At 40.5% G+C, this 14,585-nt stretch overlaps 1 protein-coding gene and 1 pseudogene across 1 annotated transcript in view; one reads left to right on the forward strand and one right to left on the reverse strand.

Moving 5' to 3' along the window:
- Positions 1 to 14,585, reverse strand: part of LOC148054132 (DDB1- and CUL4-associated factor 12-like) — a 32,939-nt gene that overhangs the window by 10,789 nt on the left and 7,565 nt on the right. Inside the window, exons 3-4 of the mRNA XM_087770683.1 lie at positions 12,494 to 12,700; positions 11,187 to 11,247 (exon numbers count right to left, since the gene is read on the reverse strand). Coding sequence (XP_087626809.1) covers positions 11,187 to 11,247; positions 12,494 to 12,700 — 268 coding nt within the window. The remainder of the gene's footprint in view (positions 1 to 11,186; positions 11,248 to 12,493; positions 12,701 to 14,585) is intronic.
- LOC148054133 (uncharacterized) lies at positions 4,910 to 10,005 on the forward strand (annotated as a pseudogene).

Consider the following 14,585-nt stretch of genomic DNA (forward strand, 5'->3'; position numbering starts at 1 on the left):
TCTTTTCGGTACCGAAATGGGCTCTGCTGCTTCTCAGGAGGCACCCCTTTGTTCTCCTCTAGGATGCATCCTAAAACACTGAAATAAATTTGGTGGCGACTCTATGACAAAAGATAAATTGAAAAGATACTGTAATCAGTGGTGGCCACAATATCGTTTGGAAGATGGTGAGAAGTGGCCTGAAGATGGGTCTTTAAAATATAATACCATTTTGCAATTGATGTTATTTTGTCGAAAAACAGAAAAGTGGGATGAACTTCTGTATGTGGATTTATTTTTCACCTTAAGGAATGACTGGGAGACTAGAAAGAACTGTAGTTTGGTGGAATCTAAACATCAAAATGGAATATATCTGGTTAAAAAGAAAAATAGTGACTCTTGTTGTACAGGCTGTAAAATTAGGAAAAATGGTTTGGAAGAAAGCAAGGAAGATGTTCAATTCCTGGTTGCACCTTCTAAAGCCAATGACTCTTAAAGTTCATAAGAGGAAAATACTGTTAGTCCGGCAGCTGGGAGAATGAGGGGTCAGAAGCCTAGTGTTCAAGCCCCTCTAAGACAAGCAGTGGACCCAGCAGGAGGCCCTGTGTATGTACATGTTCCATTTACTACCTCAGATTTATTAAACTGGAAACAGGCAGTTGGGTCTTATCGGAATAACCCAGAGGTGATGTATAGCACTGTTAAGACTGTAATGATAACTCATAATCCTAATTGGGGAGATATACAAGATCTTTTAGAGTATTTATTTACCCATGAGAAAGGAGGACAGTCCCAGAAAAAGCAACAGAAGGACTATTCCAACAGCATGGAGGAGTACCTAATGTTGATACATATCTCCCAAAGGAAGACAGATCCAGGGCAGGACCCTAATACAGATGAGGGATTAACTAAAGTAAAGGAATACCAGAAACTAATTTTACATGGAATCCAAAATGGGGTAGAAAACCCCCAAAATTTATCTAAGTTACATGAAATAAGACAAGGAGACAAAGAGACCCAGTCTGCTTTTTTGAAAAAATGTGTAAAGTAGCTCAAAAATGGGTACATATTTGGATCCGGATGATGCTAGTAATATGAAATTGTTTAACATGTTGTTTATTGGCCAATCGGCGTCAGACATTAGGAAGAAATTGCAAAAAGTGGATGGTGCAGACAGAATACCAATTTCACAACTGATGTCAATTGCATATAAAGTTTAAAATAATCGGAATCATAGAATCATTAAGGTTGGAAAAGACCTCTGAGATCATCGAGTCCAATCGTTAACCTAACTGCCAGGTCCACCTCTAAACCATGTCCCTAAGCACCACATCCACACGTTTTATGAATACTTCCAGGGACTGTGATTGCACCACTTCCCTGGGCAGTCTGTTCCAATACCTAACCACTCTCTCTGTGAAGAAATTTTTCCTAATATCTAATCTAAATCTCCCCTGGCACAACTTGAGCCCATTTCCGCTTGTCCTATGGCTTGTTACTTGGGAGAAGAGACCAACCCCCACCTCACTACAACCTCCTTTCAGGTAGTTGTAGAGAGCGATAAGGTCTCCCCTCAGCCTCCTCTTCTCCAGACTAAACAACCCCAGCTCCCTCAGCCACTCCTCATAGGACTTGTGCTCCAGACCCTTCACCAGCTTCGTTGCCCTTCTTTAGACACTCTCCAGCACCTCAGTGTCCTTCTCGTAGTGAGGGGCCCAAAACCAAACACAGTACTCAAGGTGCAGCCTCACCAGTGCCAAGTACAGGGGCACTATCACCTCCCTGGTCCTGCTGGCCACACTATTTCTGATACAGGCCAGGATGCCATTGGCCCTCTTGGCCACCTGAGCACACTGCTGGCTCATGTTCAGGCAGCTGTCAACCAACACCCCCAGGTCCTTTACTGCCAGGCAGCTCTCCAGCCACTCTTCCCCAAGCCTGTAGTGTTGCATGGGGTTGTTGTGACCCAAGTGCAGGACCTGGCACTTAGCCTTGTTGAATCTCATACAGTTGGCCCCGGCCCATCGATCCAGCCTGTCCAGGTCCCTCTGTAGGGCCTTCCTACTTTCAGGCAGATCAACACTTCCACCCAGCTTGGTGTCATCTGCAAACTTACTGAGGGTGCACTCGATCCCCTCATCCAGATCATTGATAAAGATATGAAACAGAACCGGCCGCAGTACTGAGCCCTGGGGAACACCACTCGTGACCGGCCGCCAACTGGATTTGACTCCATTCACCACCACTCTCTGGGCTCGGCCATCCAGACAGTTTTTAACCCAGCGCAGAGTGCACTTATCCAAGCTGTAAGCAGCCAGCTTCTCCAGGAGAATGCTGTGGGAGACAGTGTCAAAGGCCTTACTAAAGTCCAAGTAGACAACATCCACAGCCTTCCCCCTCATCCACTAAGCGGGTCACCTTGTCATAGAAGGAGACCAGGTTAGCGAAGCAGGACCTCCCTTCCACAAACTCATGCTGGCTGGGCCTGATCCCCTGGGTTGTCCTGCACGTGCCACATGATGGCACTCAAGATGATCTGCTCCATGACCTTCCCGGCACCGAGGTCAGGCTGACAGGCCTGTAGTTCCCCGGATTCTCCTTCTGACCCTTCTTGTAGAGGGGCGTCACATTTGCTAGCTTCCAGTCAGCTAGGAGCAGGTTGCTAACTGTTACCTCTTTGATTACTGGGGCTTCATTCTGCTTCCTATCTCCATCTCCCAGCTCAGGGGCCTGAATACCCTAAGGATAACTAGTCTGACTATTAAAGACTGAGGCAAAGAAGGCATTAAGTACCTCAGCCTTCTCCTCGTCCTTCGTGGCGATGTTTCCTTCCGCATCCAATAAAGGATGGAGATTCTCCTTGGCCCTCCTTTTGTTGCTGATATATTTGTAAAAACATTTTTTGTTATCCTTAACTGCAGTGGCCAGTTTAAGTTCTAGCTGGGCTTTGGCCCTTCTAATTTTCTCCCTGCATAACCTAACAATAGCCTTGTAGTCTTCCTGAGTTGCCTGCCTCTTCTTCCAAAGGTCGTAAACTCTCTTGGTTTTTTCCTGAGTTCTAGCTGAAGCTTTCTGTTCAGCCAGGCCGGTCGTCTTCCCCACCGGCTCGTCTTTCGGTATATAGGGACAGCCTTCTCCTGCACCTTCAAGACTTCCTTCTTGAAAAACATCCAGCCTTCCTGGACTCCTTTGCCCTTCAGGACTGCCTCCCAAGGTACTCCCTCAACCAGGCTCCTAAACAGGCCAAAGTCTGCCTTTCTGAAGTCCAGGGTAGCGGTTCTGCTGAACCCCCTCCTTACTTCTCCAAGAATCGAAAACTCTATCATTTCATGGTCACCCCATCTGTCTCCAGCAGGCCTGGTGCCATGTAAACTGCCCCATGATTGAAAAACCCAAAATTCCACTGCTGGCTCCAGCCTCTGAGCCACGTGTTAATGAGATGGGTCTTCCTGTTCCTTTCCGTATTCCTCCCTGCTACTGAAGGGATGGAGGAAAACACTACCTGCACTCCTGATCCTTCAAGCAATCGCCCCAGTTCTCTGAAATCCCTTTCGATTTGGACTTCTCTCGGCTACCTCATCGCTGCCGACCTGAACAACCAATAGAGGGTAGTAATCAAACAATTGTACCAGCCTAGGGAGCTTCCTAGTAATGTCTCTGACCCGGGCCCCAGGGGAGGCAGCAGACTTCCCTATGGGATGGGTCTGGTCAGCATATCGGGCTGAAGTGGAAGAAAAACAAAAAAAGACAAAGCTACAGGCTTCCTTGTTAGCCGCTTTGGCAGAAGGACAAGGGAGAGGTAGAAAAAGAGGAAATTCACCAAGTGGATTTAGGGGCCGAGGAGGAGGCTGTGGAAATTTGAGGGGGAATCAGCATGATACCCCTTTAGGACCTAATCAATGTGTTTATTGTAAGCAGGATGGTCATTGGAAAACCAATTGTCCACATAGGTCAAATAGTCAGGAAAAAGGGACGGAGACAGCCGCTGAGGTAGTGGCAGAAATAGAATTAGATTGAAGGGGACCGGAGGAATCTATTAAAGTTTCCCCAGCCGATCCTCTGGTTCCAGTGAAGCTGGGGAATGAAACAATAGATTTTTTTAATAGATAGCGGGGCAACACATTCTGTACTTACAGACTGTAAGGGACCATTAAGTAAAACCAAAACTAGTGTAATTGGTGCCACTGGGAAAAAGACTTTAAAACCATTTTTGCAACCAATGGAGTGCACAGTTGGAAATACTGCGGTAACTCATTCCTTTCTCTATATGCCAGTGTCCCCTGCCACTGTTGGGGCGAGATTTATTATGTAAATTGAATGCGCAAATAACTTTCTTTGAAAATTCTGTACAGTTACATTATTCCCCCCAGAAAATGCTTGGAAGGCACAGATATCTTTGCTGACTCAATGCGAGAACAATGAAGATGCAAATATTCCTGAAGAAATGTTTCATGCAGTAATACCGTTGGTATGGGCATCGGGAAAACCAGGACAAGCAAAGAATAAAACTCCAATTAGATCTGAATTGAAACCTGGAGCACAACCAGTAAGAAAAAAAAATATCCTATAAAATTGGAAGCAAGGAGAAAACTGGAACCACTTATTAACTCCTTCTTAGAATATGGACTGTTACAAGAACGCCAATCAGAATTTAATACCCTCATCTTACTGGTAAGAAAACCTAATACTCAAGAATATAGATTAGTGCAAGACTTGCAAGAAATTAACATTCGGACAGTCAATGTCCACCCTGTGGTACCAAACCCGTATACGCTGCTTGCTTCTATTCCTGAGAATAACATGTATTTTACAGTTCTAGACTTGAAAGATGCTTTCTGTTGCATCCCGGTGGATGAGCAGAGTCAACTCATTTTTGCTTTCGAATGGGAAAATCCTACTACCAGACGGAAAACCCAATTATGTTGGACTGTACTGCCACAAGGATTCAAGAATAGCCCTACGTTATTTGGCAATGTATTGGCAAAACAATTGGAACAATGGCAAGGTGATAATGAAAATATAACTTTGTTACAGTATGTTGATGATTTATTAATTGGCTCAAATAATTACATCGAGTGCCTTGAAGCTACAATTAGTTTATTGAATTTCTTAGGACTTGCAGGATATCGTGTCTCCAAGAAAAAGGCACAAATAGTAAAAGTCAGCATTCGATATTTGGGATTTGACATAATGCAGGGACAGAGGGAGTTAAGCGCAGAACGAAAAGAAGCAATTTGCAGAATTGCAGTACCCACCTCAAAGAAACAATTAAGAGGATTCTTGGGTATGGCCGGATGGTGTCGGCTGTGGATCCCTAATTTTGGACTGATTGCTAAACCATTATATGCTGCTATTAAAGGGCCAGAAGGGCTGCTGGAGTGGACTGCTGAATGCCGAAAAGGGTTTGATGAAATCAAGAAAAGACTAATGGAGGCTCCTGCATTAGGACTTCCAAATTTGGAGAAACCCTTTCAGCTATATGTACACAAGAGACAGCAAGTAGCCCTAGGAGTCCTAACCCTAATGTTGGGAAGTTGGAAGAGACCTGTGGGGTATTTTTCTAAACAGTTGGATGAGGTCAGTAAAGGGTGGCCTGCTTGCCTGAGAGCTGCTGCAGCAGCGATTTTGATTGAAGAGGCCAGGAAACTGACTTTGGGACAACATATAACTGTATTTGTACCCCATGCTGTGATCTCTCTCCTAGAAAATAAAGGACACCATTGGATTTCTCCTAGCAGATTGGGTAAATACCAGGCTGTCTTGCTGGACCAGGACGATGTCACCCTTTCATATCTACTACCTTAAATCCTGCAACTTTACTGCCAGTTTCGGAACAAAACGAATTACAGCATGATTGCTTGATAACAATTGAACAAGTTTATTCTAGCAGACTGGATTTACAAGATATTCCTCTTTCAGATTTTGATTTAGAATTATATACAGATGGGAGTAGTTTTATGTCTGCAGGAGAGCAATGTGCTGGATATGCAATAGTGACTAGAGACCATATTCTGGAAGCTGAGTCTTTACCTCATAATACTTCAGCCCAGAAAGCTGAATTGGTTTCTCTGATTCGGGCTTTAGAAATAAGTACTGGAAAGAAAGTAATATATACACTGACTCAAAATATGCCTTTGGAGTTGTCCATGCTCATGGGGCAATTTGGAGAGAAAGGGGCCTCCTAAACTCACAAGGAACTCCTGTTAAATATGGCACTAAAATTATGAAATTGTTACAAGTTGTTTTACAGCCAGAAAAAGTTGCAATAATCTGTTTAAAAGCACACCAGAAGGGAAACAAGGTAATCAGAGGAAATTGGAGAGCAGCTGCAGCTGCCAAATAGGCAGCCCTAAAAAAATACTAAAGATGGAAGGAGCTCTAATTCCAGAATGTTGCCTAGATTTAACTCCTCCACAATAAACAGAAAGAGAAGATCAACTGGCTGAACAACCAGACTGTACCAAAATCGAACAAGGATGGTAGATGACACCTTTAAAACAACTCCTAATTCCTGAAAGGACAATGGAATTTGTATTGAAGAAATTACACCAGGAGACACATATGGGCTCTGATGCATTGGTTCTTGTTGCAAAAAAAATATGTCATAGGACCAAAAATGCAAAGCCTTGCAGATATAGTGGTAAAGAAATGCCCAGTATGCTGTGCAAATAATCCAAAAATTGAAAAGACGACACCAGGAGGAAATATAAAACAAGGAATAGTGCCCGGAGAGTATTGGCAAATAGATTTCTCAGAGTTACCTAGGTATAATCAATATAAATATCTGCTAGTTTTAGTAGATACCTTTTCTGGTTGGCCTGAAGCTTTCCCCTGTCACACCAATAGAGCCAGAGAAGTGGTTAAGGTAATGCTAAAAGAAATTATTCCGAGATTTGGTATTCCAGAGGGAATATCTTCAGATAATGGACCTAATTTCATAGCAGAAGTAGTACAGGGAGTATCGAAATTTCTAAAGATAAAATGGGATCTCCATACTCCACAGAGACCTCAGTCCAGTGGTAAAGTAAAGCAAATGAATCAGACTCTCAAAAGACAAATTTCAAAATTATGTCAGGAAGCCCATCTTAAATGGGTAGAGGCCCTACCTCTAGCCCTATTAAGGATCAGGATAACTCCAAGAATTAAGGAAAAAGTAAGTCCCTTTGAAATACTATATGGAAAACCATATTCCACTAATACAATCACAATAACAGGGGATCAAATGCATTTAAAGGACAAGAGACAGTCAAAGAGTATTTAATCTCTCTTTTGCAGATTTTATCTTCTTTACATAGATACTTAAACCAGAGGATAACATTACCGTTGGATACCCCTGTTCATCCCTTTCAGCTGCGAGACCTAGTCTACATACGGACTTGGAAGGACGAACCACTAAAGGAAAAGTGGAAAGGACCATATACTGTGTTGTTAAGAACTTACACTGCAGTAAAGGTAGAAGGAGTGGATTCTTGGATTCATTATACAAGAGTTAAGAAGGCACCACTCCCGGAGCAGAAACAGTGGACTTAGGAATCCACGGAAGAGTTGAAATTAAAAATTTCAAAGAAAAATTAACAGTTCTTTTTATATTCAGACAATCGCTGCTATTTTTGAGTTATAAGTTTACGAATTGTATTTGGGACATTGAAAATCCTTATGCTGAATTTGATTGCATTCAAAGAACATTAATAATATAGTAGTGTGTTTAGTTTTACCAATTGTTGTAATAAGATATATAGAAAATTCATATTGGGTTTTGTAAGGGAAAATCCAAACATGATAAGATTGAAGATAACATTAGTATTACTGATCCATCAATGTATGGACATCTGCCATAGCAATTTGGTTTTGCAACTCATCCAATCTTTTGGGAGAATCCACAACATTAGCCAGATTACCACGTTTACCATTACCAAATTCTGCTGCTTCCCCTTTAGATTGGGGAATTCTGACTATTGACCTAAATCAAACTTTTGATACCATGTTAACCAATGGGACAGGAATATTACGATTTAACTTAAAGAAAGAGAAAGTATTTGGATTAGGAAGATGGAAAATTTTGGGAATAAAAAAAAACCCCTTATGTTGGCATATCAATGAAACGCATCAGCCAGGAGTAATTAAAGAAGCTGAACCCTATGACTGATTCCCTTGGGGAATGCAGTTTCCCTCTGCTTGGAAAACTGCTGAAGGAGAATGGCATTATATGCAGCCAACTCCTTGGTGTATTGACTGGACAGGAGACCAATCGAAAGAAAAGATAAGGAAGTTAATTCTACCTTCAAATTTAACTGAAAATAGAATAGAAATCCCTAAAGCTTACAATTGGAATTGCACTCGAGTCTTTAATTGTTCAGCTAACATATCAGAGATTCAGAGAATAGGACCACTGGCCAGGGCTTTAAGATTAGGATGTTTATGTTGAAGTTATTCAACACTCCTAAAGGATACCTGGACAGGAACAATGATCAAGGATAAGGCAATTAATTGTGAATGGGAAACCATTCTCCCCATTGAACATACTGTCTGGGTAAGTAGTGATGGATCTTGGTCAACACAATTGGCTCTAAAAGGACCCGGAAAACAGGTGACATTGGGAATGCTAAATTTGTGTCCTTTGTGGAGAAAACGACCCCTAACCTCGAAATTATGGGGAAAAATAAAGAGATCCAATGTAGATCCATGGCAACATCCATCAACTGCAACAACAGTAGGGTGGATATTAGAGTCCATATTTAGCCTTCAGATCACTTATTTTAGAAATCATGTATGGTTACACAATTTGACCAGACAAATTGAGGCATTAGCAAATGCTACAAAAATTGGCCTACATGATCTAAATGTACAATTACAAACCACCTCAAGAATGACCCTCCAAAATCATCTAGCTTTAGATGTGTTGCTTCTATATGAACACGGTGTCTGTGGATATTTGAAACTAAATTATGACAAATGTTGTATCCATATTCCAAATGTGACTGAGAATTTAGAAAAACAACTTGATGTTATTCAACAAGTAGCCAAATTGATTCATGACTTGAGAGGAGTGGAAACTGGGTGGCTTAATAAAATTTTACATGGCCTAGGATTCTCCCCGACAGGATGGTTACAAAACCTATTGCAAAATGTGATGATTTTTTGATTATTATAATTGTCTGTATCATGTTTGGATGTTTAAAACCCCTTATCACTAGACAACTATCTTGATCATATGTATTAGTGGTACAAAATGGAAGTGAGACTTGTCAAAGATTAGGACTAAGTCTCAAAGGGGGGAATTAATATTGGTAAAGATTAACTTAGCTCACTTTACCCTAACAGTACTATGGCGTTGTGAAACAGGATATCTCTGTCTCAGAACAAAAAAAAAACAAAAGTGAATGATAGTTTGCTTTGTTAATGACCCGTGAAGGACTGCTTAGTGTTGCCAAATTTAAGTGAAACTAGGGGAAAGGTAATTCCAGCAGGGAGAGATCATGACCACCGACTCAAAGACCACCCACTCGAGAAACCCGCCGACCCAAAAGGTTAAGGAAGTAAAGGTCTCAAAAATCATAGTGGGCATGCATAGTAATTTACATGGTAGGCGAAGAATTTTAACGAATCATTTAACAGAACTGATTAAATATGTTAATATATTGTGTATAAATAATTGTTAGTTTACACCAACAGTGTGCTGGTTTGTACCTTGCACCCGTATCTGCGCATTTACATAATAAAGGAAAATACATCGACTCTGTGTGTAAATTGCTCTGTGTATAAGTTGGGTGACACACACCGGGTAACGGACCCAAGTTTTTGGGACAACATCAACAGTTTTGATGGCAGTGAGAAATCTTGAAACCAAACTGCCAAATCTTGAACTTCAGGCTATATGATCGGTGTGATCTGCCATGAGACCAAATGCCCTTTTTTCTTCCTGTGGTATTTAACCTGCCCCAAGAAAGTCACAAAAAATTTGCATTTAGTCTCTTAATTCAGATAAAGGTATTTGCTGTATCCTCAATGTTTGGAGTTCAAATATTTCTGCTCCACACTTTCAGATACAAATGTAATTGAAACCTGTAAGATTAAAACAACATCAGAAGTTAGTTGTCTTTGTTTTCTCCTGATTAGGATCATCAGAGAAGTTCTGAAGAACTCAGTTTAGCAATGAGACTTGCTAATTGCTTTCAACAAGTTTTCCCTGGTATCTCAGGTCTGGAGAGGACATGGCAGTCTTCTACTCAGACCTCCATCCACCCTTGGGCATGCAGAAAACACTGAGAGCAACACAGTTCAATCTCGCATGCTGTGCCTCTATTCCATTGGGTCCTTATCTTTCCCTTGGATATCTGTAATCATCTCTGCTGTTCTCTTCAAGCTTACTAGCTGACAATGTTTTTTTAATGCAGATATTTCAGTTGGAGACTTGCAAGGATCGAGTTTTATATTAAATTCAAAATCAAATTCCAGGATTACCTTTTGGTTTTTTGGGAAAAAAAAAAAAATCTTACTGAACTAACAATTCAAGTATTAGATTTTTATATGAGACTGTTATGATTTTCTGTCATCTGCAGTTTGACACCTACCTGTACAGAATACTACACCCTGTCAGCACAGAAAGACAGTAAACTACTAAATTAATGCAATAGCATATTAGTATTGCTGCCTTTACCTAAGTAATACTTTATGAAGTTACACTGATTGTCCAACTAGTTACTATAAAGTCAATAATTGACCTTTTCTATTACAGCCTTCTGTATTAACTGCCATAGTATATGTGCATATACACACACAACAAACTGAGTTTTCATTAATTAGTCTTTCATAGAATTTCAGGAAACTGATATTGCTCTGCTGTATTCCAAAAGTTATTAACTGATAACCAACACCCCTCCCTCTTGAAATTATTATTCTTCTTGTGTGGAATCCTTCCCTGTAATTCATTGTGTTTAGAGATCCTCTCATGGCAACACCTACTGGAAAGGCAGTAATATTCCCTCCGATACTAGAAAAATCAAATCTAGACCAGAGCCCTACAAATAAAACGAAGTACTGTACTAAGACCAAGAAGGGTTTAAATAGCCAAGGTAGTTCCAAGTGGTTTCAAATGCCCTGATAAAGGTGCTTCCCTAAGACCTATGAAGTGCTGTACATCAGTATAAAATTCTGGAAAGCCAAAAAAGGAAAGGAAAAAAAAAAAAAAAAGAAAAAATTGACTTTACCAGAAACAGCCATAGTATCACTGATCCATGCAATTGAAAATATCCAATCCTTATGTCCATCCTAAAAGAAAAAAAAAAAAGACATTTTTCTGTGCCATTATACTCTAGAGTAGTCTCAAAGCAGACAAGTATTCTTCACTTTGATTTTTAGTACAAGCTCAGAAGGGACAGACCTACATTAAAAACATACAGATAAGATTCCAGTATCAAGCTGGAGCCGTTTAAGTACCTAACAGTAATTTTAACTTTTTTTTGATTTTGAAATGTATAATTAATAGAGAGCAATTAGGTGATGGAAAAAACAGGTCTCTGATCAAGGACAAATTGATCTCAATTCTAAGGACTTAGTTTCTCCATTTTGAAAGCAGCATTCTTTACTTCTGTAAAGTAGCTACATACTTTTAGTTCCTCAAATGCACATCTCTACTATAAAAAGTAACCAAAAACTTATGTTTACAATATATGACCTACAGATTAATTTTTCAAGAATCTTTTCTTTAGCAGGTGAGAAACCTATGGGGGAAAAAAGACCATAAGGTTCTAGTTCTGTCTGAAAAGCTGCAAAGTCACAGCAGCACGCAAATGAATAGCAAGTCATACAAATCTTCAGAGCAGAGCCTTTCTGCAGCTGGTTATCTGCTACTGCAGAAACTGACCTGTTGTAGTTAATGTCTATGTGAAGTCCTGAATCAAAAAGGAGAAATGAGAGAGAAGTGCTTACAGGACACCACTATACTCATTTCAGCCTTTTTTCTTTTTAAGACTTGCTATTTTAAAAATGCCTCATGATGTTTCAGAAATATAAGCAGTACCAGAGTCTATTGAACCCCCATAAGCCACTGGGTTAAAATTAATCCTCAAAGCCAAGTTCCGCCTCTGGAATAATACATACATAAGCTGCACTGGAGAAGGGGAAAATCTGAACAACTTGTATCATCTTTTCAATTCCTCAAAAGAGCTTTTTCACTAAAACTAGTTTCAGACGCCATCACCACAATTAGACTTTAACATTTAGGATTTTGTTACATTTTCGGTGCTTAAAAGTAATCACAAGTAGACCTGAATGAGGGTGAGGAAGAAGAAATTTGACTCAGAACCCTGAGAATCATCTCACATGTTTGTGTACTCATTCATATTTAAGACATCTTGTCAAAAAAGACAACATAATTGGGAATGTTTTCAAGCTTTCAGAAATTCACTCTCCACTACAGGACTCACAAATCTTAACCTTGCTCTGACCATATGCACTTCAAAGTAGTAATTCTTGTAAGTGACAGAATAAACTTTCCCTGAATACTCCCACTTACATCTCCCACACAGACAGGATCCAGCGTAGGCAGACGATAAACTGCAAGACTGTTGGGGTTGTCTCCACCTGTGGCCAGAAGGGTCCTCGAGGGGTTGAGCTCAATGGCATGAATACCACAACCCTGCTGGTTCACCATGCTGGGTTCACGATCTTTCAGAATAGGAATCTTGGTAATTTGACCAGTCTGGACATCTACTACAAATAACTGGGGGGGGAACAAACAGGAGATGTAAGTCATCATCAAACAGATAAGAAAAACAAGATGGTCGAATATCCTCCCTATTTTGAATTGACATTCTTTTCAAGTTGGAATCCACGAATGCTCCAAGTACGGCTGAAAAACGCATAATTTCCTTCTTCAAGCAAGTAAACTAACTTAATTACAGTGGGTTTTATTTCAGTCATCCCATTTGGTTTTCACAGCAACAGAAGAGAGAGGAGAGAAATTTGTCATGGGAGGTTTCCCATTTAACAAAACCCTTGAATCTAAAACTCTTTTCCCTGTTCAATACCATGACAAAACAATATTGTTTTCCAGTTTACCTGTACAACACTGAGAAAGAGACCCATTTCAAAACAGCCAGTAAGGCCCAGGGGGCTTAGCACAAGTCTCCTGCCTCCCAGATAAGATACTTACCATGAAGTTTTGGCTTTGGCAAACTGACACTTTATAAATTTATATAATTGGAGTTTATTTTCTGGTGATACACAGAGAATAGTAACTAAATATAGTACTGCCAGCATGAACATCTAAAAAAAGATATCTAGCTACATATCTCATCCTGCAAAAAGACTAGAAGTTGGAGTTCTATGTCACTGTCCTCTTGGCAGAAAACTCAGTTATAAAGCCTTACAACTCTTCAAACAGACATCATTATACCCAGAGTTATGTCAGTTCAAACATATATGACCATTGGGTTACAATCTAAACCAGAACAAAGGTTTACATTGCCTGCCAAAGTACACTTTCATTTGGGAGGCTCTTGTGCTGGATCCTTTCACAGATGTTCAGAGGGTAGCCACACTAACAGTCAAATAGGCATAATAGAGGGGACAAAGCCCTGTGAGGGAACATGAGTGAGAAGCAAGGAAATGGAGGATCTGAAGCTGACTTGGCACTAAGGAAAGTGATGTAGAATCACAGCCCAGGATTATAATTAAATTCCACTCCACCCCCCACCCTGCCCCTTAAGTTTGTTCCTTCTATAACCAAAGAACATTGTCTCAAAGCCTCTGGAAGTGAACTGAAGATGAAGAAGACAACAACAAAAAAAAGAAAACTCAATGCAATTTAAAAAACACACACCTCAAGGAAACTGTTCTGAAATCCTTTGTCAGACATTTCTAGAAGGACAGAAGAGAAATCTAGCAGTTCTCAGAGAGAAGTTATAGATACAAGTTGGTTTTGGTGAACTCTCGCAGACTGTAGATCTGTTCTTTAATAAGTGTAAAAAAAAAAAAACCAAGAAAATTTAGCAGCATATCTATTATTCTTGATGTACTGAACTAGCAGAATATTAATGTCAAATCAAAACCTGATAAAGTATGGTGTGTTAAACTCACTCTACAGAGAAAGCTGAAATCCATTCATCGCTATTTGTGTGCTGTGTCTAGAATTATGCATCACTTTCAACACACAACTGATCTTCCTCTGTAGGCAGTAGTCTTGCACAAGCAGATGACTGTTCCTACAGGGACTGGATTTTTGTGTTTAATTTTTTATTTTGCATGCAGGTGTGAAGTCAGGCAACAGCTGAAGTGCAGCTGAGTAGGAGGGAGGCACTCCTCACTTCTCCCAAGCCTTACAATGCAGTTCACTGCCCGAGACAGCTGGTAAAAACACAATGCACACAGCAATCCCTCTGCTCTAACCACATCCCTGAAAATTAACACCTGCACTGTAGGATCAGGACCAGTAATTACCTCTCCTCTCATCCTCCCTTGTCCTTCCCCTATGAGTGCATACCCTCTTTTCCTCCTCAGTATTTCCTTCCAGCAGAAAGGCCCAATTCCCTTCCCTCCCCTCCCCTCCTTCAACTACTGAATAAAACCATAAAATCAACAGTTAAGTACCTAAGATTAAGGCTTGC

This window comes from Nipponia nippon, unplaced genomic scaffold (genome assembly GCF_047370975.1).
Source record: "Nipponia nippon isolate SJK-2023a ecotype South Korea unplaced genomic scaffold, ASM4737097v1 scaffold_33, whole genome shotgun sequence".
NCBI classification, from domain to species: domain Eukaryota; kingdom Metazoa; phylum Chordata; class Aves; order Pelecaniformes; family Threskiornithidae; genus Nipponia; species Nipponia nippon.